General features: G+C 33.9%; 1 protein-coding gene across 1 annotated transcript in view; it reads right to left on the reverse strand.

The window, feature by feature from the left end:
* LRCH2 (leucine rich repeats and calponin homology domain containing 2) overlaps nucleotides 1–17,465 on the reverse strand; it is an 86,536-nt gene that overhangs the window by 27,451 nt on the left and 41,620 nt on the right. Inside the window, exons 6-12 of the mRNA XM_007109104.3 lie at nucleotides 14,253–14,386; nucleotides 9,913–10,000; nucleotides 9,499–9,610; nucleotides 9,197–9,294; nucleotides 9,042–9,100; nucleotides 6,990–7,097; nucleotides 1,257–1,322 (exon numbers count right to left, since the gene is read on the reverse strand). Of these exons, the coding sequence (XP_007109166.2) occupies nucleotides 1,257–1,322; nucleotides 6,990–7,097; nucleotides 9,042–9,100; nucleotides 9,197–9,294; nucleotides 9,499–9,610; nucleotides 9,913–10,000; nucleotides 14,253–14,386 (665 nt within the window). The remainder of the gene's footprint in view (nucleotides 1–1,256; nucleotides 1,323–6,989; nucleotides 7,098–9,041; nucleotides 9,101–9,196; nucleotides 9,295–9,498; nucleotides 9,611–9,912; nucleotides 10,001–14,252; nucleotides 14,387–17,465) is intronic.

Below are 17,465 nucleotides of genomic sequence, written 5' to 3' on the forward strand. Positions count from 1 at the left end.
ACTAATCATTAGAGAAATGCAAATCAAAACTACAATGAGAAAAAAAAAAAAAACTACAATGAGGTATCACCTCACACCAGTCAGAATGGCCATCATCAAAAAATCTACAAACAGTAAATGCTGGAGAGGGTGTGGAGAAAAGGGAATCCTCTTGCACTGTTGGTGGGAATGTAAATTGTTACAGCCACTATGGAGAACAGTATGGATGTTCCTTAAAAGATTAAAAATAGAACTACCATATGATCCAGTAATCCCACTCCTGGGCATACCCAGAGAAAACCATAATTCAAAAAGACACACGCACCCCAATGTTCACTGAAACACTATTTACAATAGCCAGTTCATGGATGCAACTTAAATGCCCATCGACAGATGAATGAATAAAGATGTCATACATATACACAATGGAATATTACTCAGCCATAAAAAGGAATAAAACTGGGTCATTCGTAGAGACATGGATGGACCTAGAGAGTGTCATACAGAGTGAAGCTAGAAAGAGAAAAGCAAATATAGTACAGCAATGCATATATGTGGAATCTAGAAATATGGTATAGATGATCTTATTTGCAAAGCAGAAATAGAGACACAGACGTAGAGAACAAATGTATGGATACCCAAGGGGAAGGGGGTGGGGTGGGAGGAAATGGGAGATTGGGATTGACAAATATACATTATTGATACTATGTATAAAATAGACAACTGATGGGAACATACTGTATAGCACAGGGAACTCTAGCTAATGCACTGAGGTAACCTAAATGGAAGGGAAGTGCAAAAGGGAGGGGATATCTGTATGTGTATGGCTGATTCATTTTGTTGTGCAGTGGAGGCTAAAACAACAGTGTAAAGCAACCATACTCAAATAAAAATTAATTTAAAAAAAGAAATAAAAAAGTGAACAATACATAGAGAATAAACGCAATCAATGATGAAGAAACACATTATTCTTGACAGTAACAGTAATATGATATATGTTTGCTAAATGGATAAATGAATCTGTCATCAAGACAAAATGCAGGTATGAGTACAAAAAGATCAAATCAGCATTTTTGGATTTGTTTACATCAAAAGTCAATTAAACCTGTGCTGTATAACACATTTCCTTAAAAAAAAAGCACATTTCTTCTCTAAATTTTCTAGTTATATTAAATTAATATCAATTATTCAATTAAAGCCCGCATATAGGAACATTACTGTTAAAAGATCAACTTTCATTATAAAATATTAACTATAAGAACTAAGATTTTTTATACCTCTTTTCGCATTCCACAGTTTGTTTTGGCTTGTTTCTTGTGACAGAAGTTGAATGATTAAGAATCCTAGAAGTAAATCAACACATTAATTCCATAGTATATTAAAGAGAATAGTGTATATACATGATATAAAAGATGTCCATAAATAACTGCATCTGGTCCATGAAGATCTTTGCTAGAAAACAATATTTAAATGTTATTTAGATCAGATGCTCATAAGCGCACTGGCTATTATGAAGGAATGAAGTTCACCAACTCTTCCATGCATCTTCTCTTATAAACCCTTTCTCAAGGCTTGGATATCTTCTAGCCATGCTATTTCCCTGTGCATATCTAACTTTTGGCTGAGACAGAAGATAAAGAGATGCAGATTGTTTAGGTACCATCATAACTGATTTAGTTTTCCCAGGATAGCAAATGACAGGATCATGTTGATGTAATAATCATTTTGCCAAATGCCAAATAATAAAACTTAATTCAAAATGCAAACCTAGTGCTAAAGTTCAATTCTTTAAAAAAAACTCCACAAGTTTATTAAACTTTTAATAACCAAATGAAACAGTATTCGAAGAAAACCAAAAAAAAAGAAAAATAAAGAATGATAAACCACTGTATGAGAGAACTATTTGTCCATAGTTTTATGTAATTCTAAGTGTTAATCTCAAAGTCAAAAGTAATGAATTATTAACTTTCTTTAATATAAGTAACATATTTAAGAGTTATTAATATTTATCCATTTACTGTAGATATAAATGTTATCTTAATTTTAAGTTTAGTTTTATAAGGAGTAGAATATCTGCCTTTTATTCAAAATAATATCATCAGATGTCAACTATCAAAAGAATACACAGGAGAAAAGAAATTCCAAATTAAAGCTACATATTAACTATTAAAACACATAATGAAATAAATATAAGTGGGTAATTCCAGAAAGATGGTTAACATAAAGAAACCAATTTCCATTACCCCAGTTTCCTCACTAGCTTGATCTAGTAGAGACTCACCAGGAAGAAGTCCCAGTGAGGGGCAAAGGTCAACTATCACAAGCAAAGCAGTGTAGCTTTGCACCAAACAATTTCGAGATTACTGACACCTTTGTGTGGGCAGGCACTAAAATTGTACTGAATCCTCAAATGCAGAAGAATTTAGATAATAAATTATCTAAGACTATGAGGAAAAATTACATCATTAAAGAGTGATTTTTTAAAAAGGAAGTAAATCCTAAGAGTTCTCTTCACAAGGAAAAATTTTTTTTCTCTTTCTTTAGTTCTGTATCTATATGAGATGATGGATGTTCACTAAACTGCTTGTGATAATCACTTCATGATGTATGTAAGTCAAATCATTATACCGAACACCTTAAACTTATACAATGCTGTATGTCAACTGTATCTCAATAAAACTGAAAGAGAAAAAAAAAATCTTAATTTAAAAAGGAGATATAGCACTGTGAAGTATCCTGAGGGGCAATGTCAGAATTATTCCCTGGGAAGGGGAGGTCAAACTACAGTGCCCTTCACTGCAGTAAATTCTGAATTCTCCCCATACCATACTCACTAGTGTTGTGATTATTTATGCGTATAAGTCATATTGGAGCAGAAAGAAAAAAAGTTGAGATCTACTTACCTATAAAATATATTTTATGTACTTGAAAATTCTCCTATGAAAAATTTTGTGTACAATTGATATTTAATATTTTACTCTGTGATACTCAAAGTTAAAATAAATGTCTGTTTTATCTAAATACCTCTTCTAGATTATTAAGACACTTCCCCAATCCAGGTACCAGTACTGAGTTTTAAGTAAAAGACTATATAATTCTATATAATTCAGCTGCATCAACCTGGCCCCTTAATACTTAAGGCGTCCACAAACTCTAGATACCTTGATGCACGTCCTGCTGCTCTGGTCCTCTGGAAGAGTTTTTCACTGAATGATGCTCTATAACATAAAGGTCTCCGTCTGTATTCACATTTCACGTACATCAACCAAACCAAAAGATGGAAGAAGTAAGATGTTTTGGGAGAGGATAGGGAAGTCATTAGTAAAGCAAGCAGAAAAGAAAGAATGGATAGATTTTAAGGGTTGAGAGAACTACCTGATTAGTTATAACAAGCTAGAGATTAACATGATGCTCCTCAAATTAGAGTTCACATGATCAGAAAAAAAAATCACATGAAAAGGTAATGTACATAATTTCTATAATTCTAAACCAAAATAATAAACTACTCAAAATCTGATTTTGCTTTCCATGATCCTTAATTAATTATACTTCAAAATAACTTTTCATAATTACTTTTTAAAATTTAGCTATATCACATAGTACTCAGAAGCACGTTTGCACAGTAAGTAAAAATTCTCAGGACACACCTAAAAGCAAATAAAATAATTATTAAAAGTAAAGACTATTACTAGAAAATACTATAGAATAAGTTAGCAGGAATGAACATGCAATGGGAACCAGTCAACTGAAGCTATTCATTGCTTGCATGTATTATAATCCTTTCTTTAGGATGATAATCAAACAAATTTTAAGAAGCCAGTTAAACATCTACTTAATCAGCCATGTAATAAGAAAATCAGTATAAGAAGAGCAGTAGCCACTTCTCTAATACTAACATACATAAGTAGAGTTGGTGGAAATTTGAAGAATTGGCTAAGTAATTTACAGAGCAACATTATTTTAAAATAATGATTTTTAAGACAATAGTTTTTTATTTAGCTTCCTAAATTATAGTGAAGATAAAATTATGATTTGTGGAGATAAAATTATGATTTGTGGAACAGCTATTTTAATATAGACAAAGTCATTGATTCAGGGGGACTTCAATACACTCAAATACAAGTAGAAATAATCTAATAGTTTGACAAAGGGGATAAAGATTAGCTTTAAAAAATTTAACAATAAACTGTCAATACAAAGTAGTTTAATCTATGCATCTCAGACAAAGAAGGGGCAGTCTTCTAAATAACTAGGCTTCAGACTTTGAACACTTATGAGTTATCTACTTGATGGTTTATTTGGTGATCCTTTTCCCCACCCTTTTTGATTATTAATTCTGTGTGATATCTTCTTGTTACTTTCCTAGGATAGTTTCATCCACCAAGTACTAGTATAAACCTTCTTTAAGAATCACAGATATTTTAAAAAACAGTACGAACTAAACAAGTGGCAAAGCTGCTCTAAGAAAATCATCACTAAACTCAACATAAGCAATTTTTAAATTGCCTCTAATTTTGGAGTACATGCATGGCTTCTTTTAGCTGAGAGTTAACACTGCATTTACCTTTGACTAGTAGCTAGCTAAAGAACAGGTAAATAGTAAGCATACAGTCAAAGTAGGAGTCTTAAGTGGTACTTCCTGATATACAAAGATAATCTTACCCCAGATAAATTATTTTAAATCAAGACTAACAATAAACAAACAAAAACATTACAATGATTATGTTAAAACTTAAAAAGAAATTTTACAACTCCTGGTTGACTTGCAATTTTAAATAGCATTTCAGATTCTTCATTAATAAAGTTGGAATCTAAAACAATACAGTGTGAAAGGGAAAAACTACAACCAGAGAAGGTATACAAACTCAAATCCTCTAAGGCATATATTCTTATACAAGATTACTTTTGACTTTTTGGACTCACTCAAATTTTAGTATTGTAACAGTAAACAAAAAATTTTAATTATCTACATCTAAGACATATAAGCAATAGCAACATATTTTAGAAGGAAGGATAAGATCATTTAATGGAGAAAACACTAGATTCAGCATAAGAAAATTCTGGGATCTAATTTAAATTGTCTACAGATTACAAATTTTAAAAGTAAAATGTACTCCTTACTTTATGAACAGATATTATAAAAATTTAATGCCTTCAAAAATTAGACAGTTATAACATTAATGTCACTGCATATTAATATTTAATCCAAAAAGCTCTTATATTTGTATGCACTAACATCTGAAAAGAAGGATGAAGTAGAGAAACAGTTCAGAGAGAAAGGAATTAATTTTGTATAAATCTCAAAAAATAACAGAAATTATGTAGAGAGAACAAATTAACTAAATTAATGGTTCCTATTAGCTTTAAATTTGTTGATCTCATTTTCAAGCAATTAATTAACCAGTAACAGTATTACTGAGTACCTACTATGTACAAGGCAGTGCTAGGCGCTGTTTTGTACTGATTACAAAACTATCACGAAAACAAGACCTATGAAACATCATTTGATGTTGTATCTAGGCTAGAAAGAATAACTTGTCAGAGGGATAGATGAAAAACTAATACAACAGTAGGAGAAAATTGAAAATGTAGAAATGTTATATATGGCAATGTTAAAATCTAAAATTATGCACTCAAATGCTATTCTTAACACAATGAGAGAAATGGATACTGTTGTGGGTTCTTATAAAATCAGTATTCTCTGTCCATAATGATAAATGCCATTTTTTCACCTGCCAGGTAGAGGAGGTAGAAACTCAACTATTTTTTAAGCTACACAGAGCAGGTGGTGGCTTGCTTCATCAAACCTCTTAAACCAATGGGGAGATCAATACTTTAATTATACTGAAGGGGGAAAACACACACCTCACAAGTAGCCAATTTTTAAAAAGCCCAGTTAAAAATGTATCATAGAGAAAGATTAGAAGATAAGATTCACAGAAAAGGGTGACAGAAAGTTATGGCAGAAGACAAATGTCAATTGAGAATGAGGATACATTAGATATAGAAGGGATAAAGACGAGTGATATTTTCTAGTATGGTTTTTAATTCTATAAATGTAGTAGCAGTGCAAAAAAAGATACTGAGTGATTATTTTTAAAAAATAGTGGCCCCTAAAACCATACATCTGTCATTGAATAAGTTTTAATAGTAATTATTTTTCAAAGCATCTTTGAAATGCCAGTATACTTTTGTAAGCTTCCCAAAACATGGTCATGTGATCCATAAACATTTATTGCTTTGAATAAGTAAAATGCTTAGTAGTTATCCATGTTAAGTGCACCAAAATTATTCTTTTAATTTTCTCAAAACAAAAAAAAATCTCAGATCTGCTTTATTATTTCAAAACTATAAATGCAGTACTCTCAGTACATGAAGATGGCAATAAAGCTGACCCTCAGCATCACATAGAACTTTTTCTGTATTAAAAATGGACTTGCACTGATTTTACACTCATTAACACAATGTCCTCCTCATTGCCAATAACACGCATTTGGAGAAAGCCCAGCCAGAGGGAGAAATGCTCCTTGACCAAGAAACAGACTAAAGTGAACCTGTGACTCTCAAATCGTCACACTGATTTAATCAACGATTATATAATTCAGGTCAATTTTAAGGAGTTTACACATATCCCAAGTAACTCAAAATCTGATAAAAAGCACACTATATACTTGTGACACGTACTTGGAAAAAAATGCTCATAACATATCTAATGCTACTGTGAGCTAAGGTGAATATCAACCATTATTATTATTTAGCACCAGGAATAAAAAAGAGATACCAAAGCAATAATTAAATATAATGACTAGATGAGTATAAAGTATTCTGTTAATTGTATATGTAATATTATATTTCTCTCCTAAGTATTTCCTATTGTCTTTTAGTAGTTAGTCCCTTGAAATAGCTCTTAAGATGTTCCTATTGTTTACTGTTTATTTTATAATCTTTAAATACTCAGATTTAATGATTATAAAAGTTGCCCACTTAAATCTCATTATTGAAAAAAATACCTGTTCTTCTGCTCTTGCTGCAATAACTGAGCAGCTATTTTCCTCAAATCAGTTACTTCTTTCAAACCATCATCTTCTTCCTCGGCAAGTAATTGCTCTTTCCCAAGTCTGAAAGGTGACACAAACACGGTTATCCAAAAAGTAAGGCAGATGATATTTTATGCCAGCTTCCAAACGTAGAAACCATTTTTTATTTTTAATAGCATGTGAAAGCTAAAACCCTATAACGTCCTTGTATTTAAAATGTTAAAATAAGAAATAAAGAATATTTAAGGAATATAAAAACATATCTATCCTCTCAATAGGAAATGTGGCATACTGATTATATTAATAGTATTAATGGCTAAAAGGTACACTGCACCACCATTTTGTAATTTCTGAAATGTGTAATGGCCATAGTAATTTAACAATGCATATTCTCCATCTTGAGTGTAATAAGGACCACAGAGCTCTATTTGGCCTATCTTTATAGAGATAGAAAATGTTATGAAAATCTCTCATTTTATCAAGCCACTCTACACTTATCAGTTTATTCTTTTTTTTTTTTTTTTTTTTTTGGTGGTACGCAGGCCTCTCACTGTTGTGGCCTCTCCCATTGCGGAGCACAGGCTTTTGATTTTCAGACTCTCTATGTAAGATGTTTAAGTAGTGGAAATACAAAATAGGTTCAGACAGATTGGCAATTTGCCAAAAAATACTCATTAAAATATATAGTTTTATCATTCAAAAACAACAAAGAAATTTTAAAATTGTCCTCCAAACTCTAGTAATTTTACCCCAAAGGTATTTCATTTAAAAAATGGTACCAAGGGCTTCCCTGGTGGCACAGTGGTTGGGAGTCCACCTGCCGATGCAGGGGACACGGGTTCGTGCCCCGGTCCGGGAGGATCCCGCATGCGGCGGAGCGGCTGGGCCCGTGAGCCATGGCCGCTGAGCCTGTGCGTCCGGAGCCTGTGCTCCGCAACGGGAGAGGTCACAACGGTGAGAGGCCCGTGCACCGCAAGAAAAAAAAAAAAGGTACCAAGCCTAAGACTCTGTATCTTTACCATATCTTGCATGCCACTGGAGACTCTCAAGTATAGGCAACTGTCCTCATGAGATAAGGTGAGAAAGTAAGAGAATAATGAAATACAGAGTACAAGACAAACCACTGTATCTCCTTATGGGGTACCAGAGATGATTAATTAATGACTGTTAAAAAGTTACCAATGAGGTCATTTGGGGGAAGCACAATGCAGAGAAAAGAGAAAAACTTGGGGATCAGAGAGAGAGAGCTAGGTTCACACCCGAGGTTCTAGTAGACACTAGCTAAGTAGTTCTAGATAAGACTCTTTAGTCTCTGAGCTTCACCTTCCTCATCTGTAAAAATGTGGACAATATCGACCCCACAGGATTTAGTGAAGATTAAGTAAGAAACATGGCAAAGCACACAGCACAGATCCTGGTATATGGTAGGTATTCAACAAATGCTCCTTCCTTCCTGCAGCTATGAAGTAACTTGAAGGAGTGACTGAAAAATGTGTTAGGTCATATTCCAACATTTCATAAGATAAATGATACAGAAAAGATCCAAAGTACAATTATTTTAATAAAATAGAGAAGTAAATACCCTTAAAATTACCATAACCAGTCTGATGAAATGTAAAGTGTATTAGACCAAGAGTCAGAACACCTGAGTTCCAGACATTTGAAACTCCAAGCCTCAGTATCCTTATTGGTCAAATTATTCCAATACCATCTGTTTTAAAGAGTTGTTAGATAGCTCAAATGAGGCAATGTATGGGAAGGTACAGTATTCTTCAGTAATAATAATAGGTGATATTATAATTACACTTATAGGGGAAAATGGTGTATATACTACACTCAACTTATATGTTCAGTATAATTTTCAGTTTAATTGAGGAATGCAAACAGATGAAATATTCACAAATTAACTATCTGAACTTAACAGGTAAATGAACAAAAAAATATATTCATTCAAGTAGAAATATCTAAAGAATATTTCAAGTATTAGTAAGTAACATTTCAATTTGAGAATTAGTGTGTGCTTACCTTTTTTCATCTCCCAATTCTTCATTTTTCTGAGATTTTTCAGGGCCTTTTTCTTTTCCCTTATATAAAAGAAAGTTATCATTTTAAATTGTATTGTTCACTTTTGTGAGATTAAAGAGAACATGTTATTAATACTTGTTCAAAGTTTTCTTTACCTTAAGGAAAGCGACAAATGATCCAATAGGTGCATCTCCTTGTTCAGGAACTGCTACATCATCTGTGTTGGGGTCAGTAAAATCATACACCTCCTGGTCTAAGTGGAGATTAATATTTATTAGAAAATATGAATAGTAAACAGTGTTCTCTGACACTGCAGTGCTTAGAAAAAAGTATATTTTCCCAATAAAAGAGTTGGCCAAAGATACTATAATTTTTTAAAGGCCATTTATAATAAGATATTCATTTTTAATAAGAGCTATGTACATGATATAAAAATAGCAGACACCATATGAATTACCTTTCTGAGAATCAGGTTTACTTCCTACTGAGTGACTGTCATTTCTTGATGTCTGCTCTCTATTTGATTCTGAGACTTGAGAATGAAGGCTGATTGTGTCGTCATCTGATGGCTGAATAGAATAAGCAAAAAGTAAAAATGAGGCGTTTTAAACATAAGATAAGGATTAAGTTGCTTTAATATCACATCTTAAGTATAGAACATCTGATTTAAATCTCCAGTTTTCAAACCAAAAATTAATATGAGGTTTACTGTTCTGCTTTTTAAAACGTGCATGTCTTTTTTTCATTTGAAGTCATAAAATGCAATGATGACCATATTTTTAAGCAAAAGAAATCAAGTGTGTGCAAGTGTCTATTTCAAAGCTCTAATAAAATTTTAAAATAAAACAGTTCAGCAATAGAGAAGACTCACTTCCGTTGTAGACAATCGTTTCTCTCCATTATCACTTCCAATTCCAGAGTCAGGGCCATGATTTTTATTTGGATAAAAATCTTCCATACTATGGAAATACAAATTCTAAGGGCAGTTAGGGTTTTCTTCTTAAATAAATAATACATAATTGACCTAAAATTTCCCTAGATAATACAGTCTTACACATTTTTGATATGTAGAATCCTTAAAGACATGAGGAGAAAAATATCAGATCATACAAAACACTTTATTCATGTCCTTCATGTAATATTTTTCTTTCATGTGCTCTGTTGTAAAAACTTAACAATAGCTTATTATTTCTCCTGAAAGATTCAGAAAAGCAGACAGCCCTGCTAGAAAATCATCTTGATAAAGACCTATTTTTATCAGTTTGACAAATTTCACCACAGAATGCTGAAATGTTTTTTAACTTTAATTCATAGAGTTTTTTCTTCATTATCTTTAAAAATATATTTTAGCTTTGTAAATAAGGCCCATTTAGTAATTAAGAAAAGAGAAAAGAGGCAAAAAAAGTCTGTGATGCACTGAATAAGCAATTGTTTTGGTGTGAGGATAGAGCTGTCCTTGCAAATTTCTGAATTACAGTATGCCACCCAGGTTGCAAAATATTTTTCACTTTAATTTGCAAATTTACTATACACTCTACACTGACCACTCATTACGTGCCAAGAATTGGGCTAGGTGCTTTAAAGGTAATACCTTATACATTCCTTGTGAAAACTCTAGCAGGTTATTGGTGCTTTCTCATTTTACGGAAGAGGAAAGTGAGGTCAGGAGGGGTTGAAAAAATTGCCCAAAGACATACAACTTGCAAATGGCAGTCTAAATTTGTTCCCAAGATTATCTAACACTAAAGTCCCTGATCTTAATCACTATGCTATACTTCCTCCCCAAATACTGATTTTATACTTTTCAAAAGTATATCAACAAACTTAGGGAAGCAATTACCAAGTGTCAAGGCACTATGCTGAACAGCTGAGATAAATTTTAAAATGTTTGGCTTCAAAGCGCTCTCAGCCCAGAGGGGAAGGGAGTATTTTATATGTTTTGAAGAATATGACAAAGGTAAATATAAAGTGCTGTGAGAAAAGAGAGATTAATTCTCCTTGGTAAGGTTAGGAAAGGCCTCATCCAAGAAAGTGGCATTTGAGATGAATCTTGAAGGATGAAAAGAGGCAACAATTGCTAGCATTTGTTGTGTCTACATTGTGTTAGATACTATGCCAGGTACACATCATATTTTATTTATAATCCTTACATTATACAATTTACACATTACTTCTTTTTACAAATGAAGATAATACAGCTTATAAAAGTTAACTTCCCAAGGGGAAAAATTATGACATTTACTGAATATTATTCATTGAACTAGTTGCCAAGCACATATTTAATTCTCACAACAAGCTTATGAAGTGTGTATTGCTAACATTTTAAATAAAGAAACAGGCTCAAAGAGATTAAATAATTTACACAGCCCACAGAGGAATTAAGAGAGAGGTTAAACCATGATTAGAACTGAAATCCATCTGACTCCACCGCACAATAATACATCCATGTACTACACCAAAATACATTGGTGTATTCGTATTAGACGATAATGATAATAATAAGCTATTTGTTGAGGAATTATTTTGGGTAAGACATTGCGTTAAGTACTCTATATACATTATTTCATTTAATCCTGACAGCATCCATATGGTTATTCCCTTTTCACATATAAGAAAGCTGAGAACCAGAGATATCATGACACAAGGACATACAGTTATTAAGGGTTGGAGAAGAGCTTCACAGGCATATTATGTCTGACTCCAAAAGCTGATGATATATATAGCTACTGCAATGCCTATGTAAAATAAAGAGTTTACAAAACAGTCAAGGCACGGAAAGTAGTAAGAACCATATAGCCAAGAACATGAGTGTGAAACTCAAAGTACGAGAACTTTCTAAGTAATTCAGTACCAGCTGTGAGTGAGAGATAAGCACACCCATAAGCCAACTCATAAATAAACTCTATTGACCTGCACTGTCCAATACAGTAGCCACCAGTCATATATGGCTATTGAGCATCTGAAATGTGACTAGTCCAAATTGAGACATGCTATAAATGTAAAATACATAATAGATTTCAAAGATTTAAAAGGAAGAAAAAGAATGTGAAATAACTTACTAATTTTTTACATTTAATTATATGTTGAAATGACATATGATATATTGGGTTAAGTAACACATTATTAAAATTAATTTCACCTGCTTATTACTTTTTTTAAGTGGGCTACAAGAAAATTTAAAATTACTTACGTGGCTCACATTGCCTTTCTATTGGACAGCACTGCTAGAGAACATCTCCAAAATATATCTCAATTCTGTCCACTCCTTTTAATCTCTACTGCAATAACCCTATTCAAGACCCCTTGATCTCTTGGCAGTACCACAACAACCTAACTAGTCCCTGTACTTCTACTCTTGTATACTTCCAATGTATTCTCTCTGTAAGAGCCAAAATAGTTTTTTTTAAACATAATTCAGATCATGTTATTCTCCTGTTTATAACTGTCCAATGACTTCCCACTGTACTTTAAATAAAATTCAAACTCCTTACCACAGCCTCCAAAGCCCCCACATGACTTCAGCCCTGACTACCTCTCCAAAATCAACTTGTACCACAGTGCTGGCCTCCTTTCAGTTTTTTTTTAACACACCAAGTTTCTTCCTAACTTAACACCTTTGCACATGGCATTATTTCTGCCTGAAATGCTCTTCCCCTCACTCTTGCCACAGCTAGCTTTTCTCCTTCCACGTCTTGACTTAAAACCTCACCTTCTCAAAGAGACATTCCCTGACCACACTCCTGAAACCTGTTCCTTTCTTTCAAAGCAGTCACCACAATTTGAAATTATACGTGTGTGTATGTGTGTGTGTGTGTGTGTGCGTGTGTGTTCTTGCTTTATTTACTGACTGACATCCTCCACTAGAATGTAAGCTTCATGAGGGCCAAGGCCAATGTGTATATAATTCAACAAAACATACCCTGAACCTGCTGGTAGGCATTCAACTGATATTTTTATTTTTATTTTTATTTATTTATTTTTTGTGTGGTACGCGGGCCTCTCACTGTTGTGGCCTCTCCCGTTGCAGAGCACAGGCTCCGGATGCACAGGCTCAGCGGCCATGGCTCACGGGCCTAGCCGCTCCGCGGCATGTGGGATCTTCCCGGACCAGGGCACGAACCCGTGTCCCCTGCAACGGCAGGCGGACTCTCAACCACTGCGCCACCAGGGAAGCCCCAACTGATATTTTTAAAATAAATAAATGACTAATACAATGAATGCTGTTACTAAAGTAATTTTTAAATAAATATCAAGCATACTAATACGGACCAGGGCACGAACCCGTGTCCCCTGCAACGGCAGGCGGACTCTCAACCACTGCGCCACCAGGGAAGCCCCAACTGATATTTTAAAAATAAATAAATGACTAATACAATGAATGCTGTTACTAAAGTAATTTTTAAATAAATATAAAGCATACTAATAGAGATTCATATATGAATTAATTCTAATTTTTATAGAATTGTTTGGTCTACAATCATTTATAATATTAAACAAAATAATCTTTGGGAACTAAATTTAATGTTCTGATATTTAATTCTACTGAGGCAACAAAAATATTCAAGAAAAAGTCCTATTTGTGAATTCAAGAACTTGCACTGTTAACAACAGTATACTCTCATCCAACTCCAAATTATTTTCCATGCTACTAGATGGAATTATGTTTTCATAAAATTGTTCAGACCAATCTACATCTCGAAAGGATGAATTAAAAACAAAATTTCAAATCTAACATTTTAAAATCTCATGAGAAGAAAAACACCAATATCATAGAGAACATCAATGGTAACTCAACTTTGATCCAGACATAAAGAATATGAAGGTGAAAGGTATCCCGAAATGTCTTGCTCTTCCGCTAACCTCAGTTCAAAGTCAAATTCTACTTGTTATTTGAAACGTACAACAGAGTGATCACAGGAGTAAATTAACACTTGTCAAGTGCTGAGAAATTAGTGTTTCTGTACTATAATGTCAAATCTTTACATTTTACTACTAAAAGCTTTAATAATAAATTTTTGAGAAAATTCCAAATGTATTCTAGTATACCAAAAGTTCATTCTATGATGGTGATATTTCACTTCAGCCAATTAATTATTTAACACTGGGCCAATCAGTCTAAGTATATTCAGTACACTCGAGATTAATAAATATCTTTTATATAGAAAGAAGACACAATCATCATGAAATGAGACTGTCAGAATATTACATTACCTGTCTGTGAGAGGTTGGGAGGGCATTCTTTTACTCAATGATGGAAGATCCAGAGAATCTGGTTTCTTATCCATTCTGCAACATGCTTGGATATTTAAGTATTTAAATATGTGTACTTTACCTTTTAAACATATCTGTCAATAAACAATGAAGATTTAATTATATACGTCCAAATATAAATGTCATCTACCAATTTATTGATAAATTTTAATAATCTCAAATTATTCAGAGACATAACAATCATGAGAGATACTTTGCATATTTAAATAATTTGTACTTCTGACACTAGGTGAAAAAAATCTGACAACACTGATACCAACTAAAATTCTATTGTGGTCTCTGTTCTTATTAGAAAAAATAAGTTAATTTTTCTGTATTTCACTGGGTATTTTTGTGAAAAGCACAATGTACAAACCACTAAACAATATAAAATTTATAATTCATGAAAGTTGCCTTTATTCAAAAAAAAATGAAAAGAAATATATTCATTGTAGTGGTGAGAACAGAAAACAATAATAATCCATGTAATTCTTTAAAGTAATCTCGTCAGAATCACTAAGTCATTTGGGCTAAACACTGGAAGAAAGCTAATCAAAAGAATGTAAATATAGGGGCTTCCCTGGTGGCGCAGTGGTTGCGCGTCCGCCTGCCGATGCAGGGGAACCGGGTTCGCGCCCCGGGCTGGGAGGATCCCGCATGCCGCGGAGCGGCTGGGCCCGTGAGCCATGGCCGCTGAGCCTGCGCGTCCGGAGCCTGTGCTCCGCAACGGGAGAGGCCACGACAGAGGGAGGCCCGCATACCACAAAAAAAAAAAAAAAAAAAAAAAAAGAATGTAAATATAGGAAAAATGAATTTGTTGAAAGGTGTGATGGTAGGCCAGTTAGAATAAAATAAAGCTTTAAATGGTCAATTTAACTAAAATAATATCCTGAAAAGTTATTTTCATTGGTGATAAAGAAAAGGAATAACGAAGGGAAAAATACTACGTGAAAGAAAATATTCTATATAAAAAAGATAGACAATGCACAGTAGGGAAACAGTAAGTCAGCTTTACAAAGGTTAACTACAGTCACCATAAGTGTTATCGAATAAATATTTCTCAAAAATTAGAATAAAAAATGTTTTGTTTTATGGGCACATATAACCTAGCAACACACAAAAACAATGAACAAAGTAAACAGTAAGAAAAGTACATTAAAATGTAATTATCATTCCACATAGAAAGGATAAACCTAATAGATACCAGATCTGACCTGACCACTGAAAAACTTCATTTAAAAGGAAAATTTAAAACATATGAGCTATTAGAATATAAATACATTACCAATTAAAATGTATCCTATTATCTGTCCAAACTATTTTTTTAAATTATCTATTTCCAAATTAAATGATGGCAAATTACTTTCTTTTGTAAATTTAATTTATATAATAATTCATGTACATAGTTTTAAAAATCACAGTGAATTACAAAACTGATAACAAAAACTTAATCCCCCATTCCACCCCTTTCAATCTCTAAGACCCAGTCCCCACATTCAACTCTTTCAGTTGGTTTCTGCTTTTTACCTTCATATTTATAAATAACATGGGTCTAATGCTATTTTTTTATTTTTCAATTATATATTTTATTTATTGAGGTCTTACTAAGGAAGATGAGGACTTAGATTCCTTATGTTACCACTATCACTGAGGCATGAGATAGATGGGCCCCTGGCTGAGCAGCTGGAACCTGTCCCCTGTGTACAGATACTCCAAGATAAAGATAATGGCAGGAGCAAGGAGGAGCTGAGTCCTGCTTGGATGAAAGATAAAGAGACCATGTATTTCTCATTCTTGAGGTCAAGGAGACCTCCCCAACTACACATGCGCAGAGAGGTTCCTCAGAGGTCAGAGAAGGGAGGGGGCGCCAGACCATAATATGTTTGGTCAACTTCCCAGAAATCCTTGCACTGGAATCCATCTGGCTGAAAGAGGCATGCGCACACAGGAGAGGACCCTGAGTTAAACCAAATATGGACTCAGAGCCAGGCAAAGCGAGATGATTGGCCAGAGGAAACCCGGAAGAACTGCCCTATATAAGTGATTTGAATCACCTCTCTGGTGCGCTCCTGCTCATTAGGGAGGACGCCCACACCCTTTCTCTCCAGGTGTGTATCTCAGCCTTGCTTCTGTCTTAACAGTTTCTCTGTGTGCTCTCCCACTTGTGCTGTATCTCTAAATTTTGTACCTGTTTTTACAGTTTTTGCCTCCTTGAAACATTCTTGCTTCCAAACATGGCAAGAGCCAGGGAAACTTTGTTTCTAGCCTCTAGCCCCTGGTGGTCTAGTGGCTAGGATTCCTGGTTTTCACCCAGGCTACCCAGGTTCAATTCCTGGAGATCTCGCTTCAAGCCATCACTCACTGCTGTCTCCATGAGATCACCACCACTATCACATATCATCCAACCACCTTCCTCCCATCCCCAATCCCTACCAACTCATATAAACATACTTCCTCCCTCTTCAGAAGCATAACATAGTGGTTAGAGCATGGATTCTGGAGTCAGAGTACCTTGGTCTGAAACCAGGCTCCACCATATGCTAGCCATGTGACCTTGGACAAGTCACTAAACATCTATGCCTCTGTTTCCTCCTATATAAAATGAGGTATAATGACAGTACCTGTTTTATAGGATTGCTATAAGAAATGAATCAATGCATGTAAAGCATTTTCAACAGTGCCTGGAGCACGGTAAGTGCCATATAAATCTTTGCTATTATTATAACTGTCACAATTTTTCATTAACTCAAAATCCAGTACATACAATATTATGACCAAGAAAATATTCACAGATGAACTACATAGGTTAGTTAGATTACACTTCCTTTCTCCTGTAAGTTTTTGCTTTTCCTAAAATGACTACTTGTCCCATTTTTTTCCTTTGCATAATTTTCTGTATGCCTATTACTAATTCATTCCTGATTCTGACAGAACTGTAAAACATCGCTTCATATTGACAAACACATCAAGTCAGCTATCAATTTCTTTCTTCTTTTTCCATTTTCTTTTTGGAGACAACCCCCCTATTCCAAACTGACTTGTTGCTCTCTAGGTCTATGCATACCTGTTTATCTTGGACATGAATTCTTTCTTAATTTACTCCCTCAATTTGGTATAGTATACCCTCTGCTAGCTTCCTAGTAAAGGGTGCAAGAGAGCTAAAATTTCTGAGAT

This window comes from Physeter macrocephalus, chromosome 21, assembly GCF_002837175.3.
Source record: "Physeter macrocephalus isolate SW-GA chromosome 21, ASM283717v5, whole genome shotgun sequence".
Classification (NCBI taxonomy): domain Eukaryota; kingdom Metazoa; phylum Chordata; class Mammalia; order Artiodactyla; family Physeteridae; genus Physeter; species Physeter macrocephalus.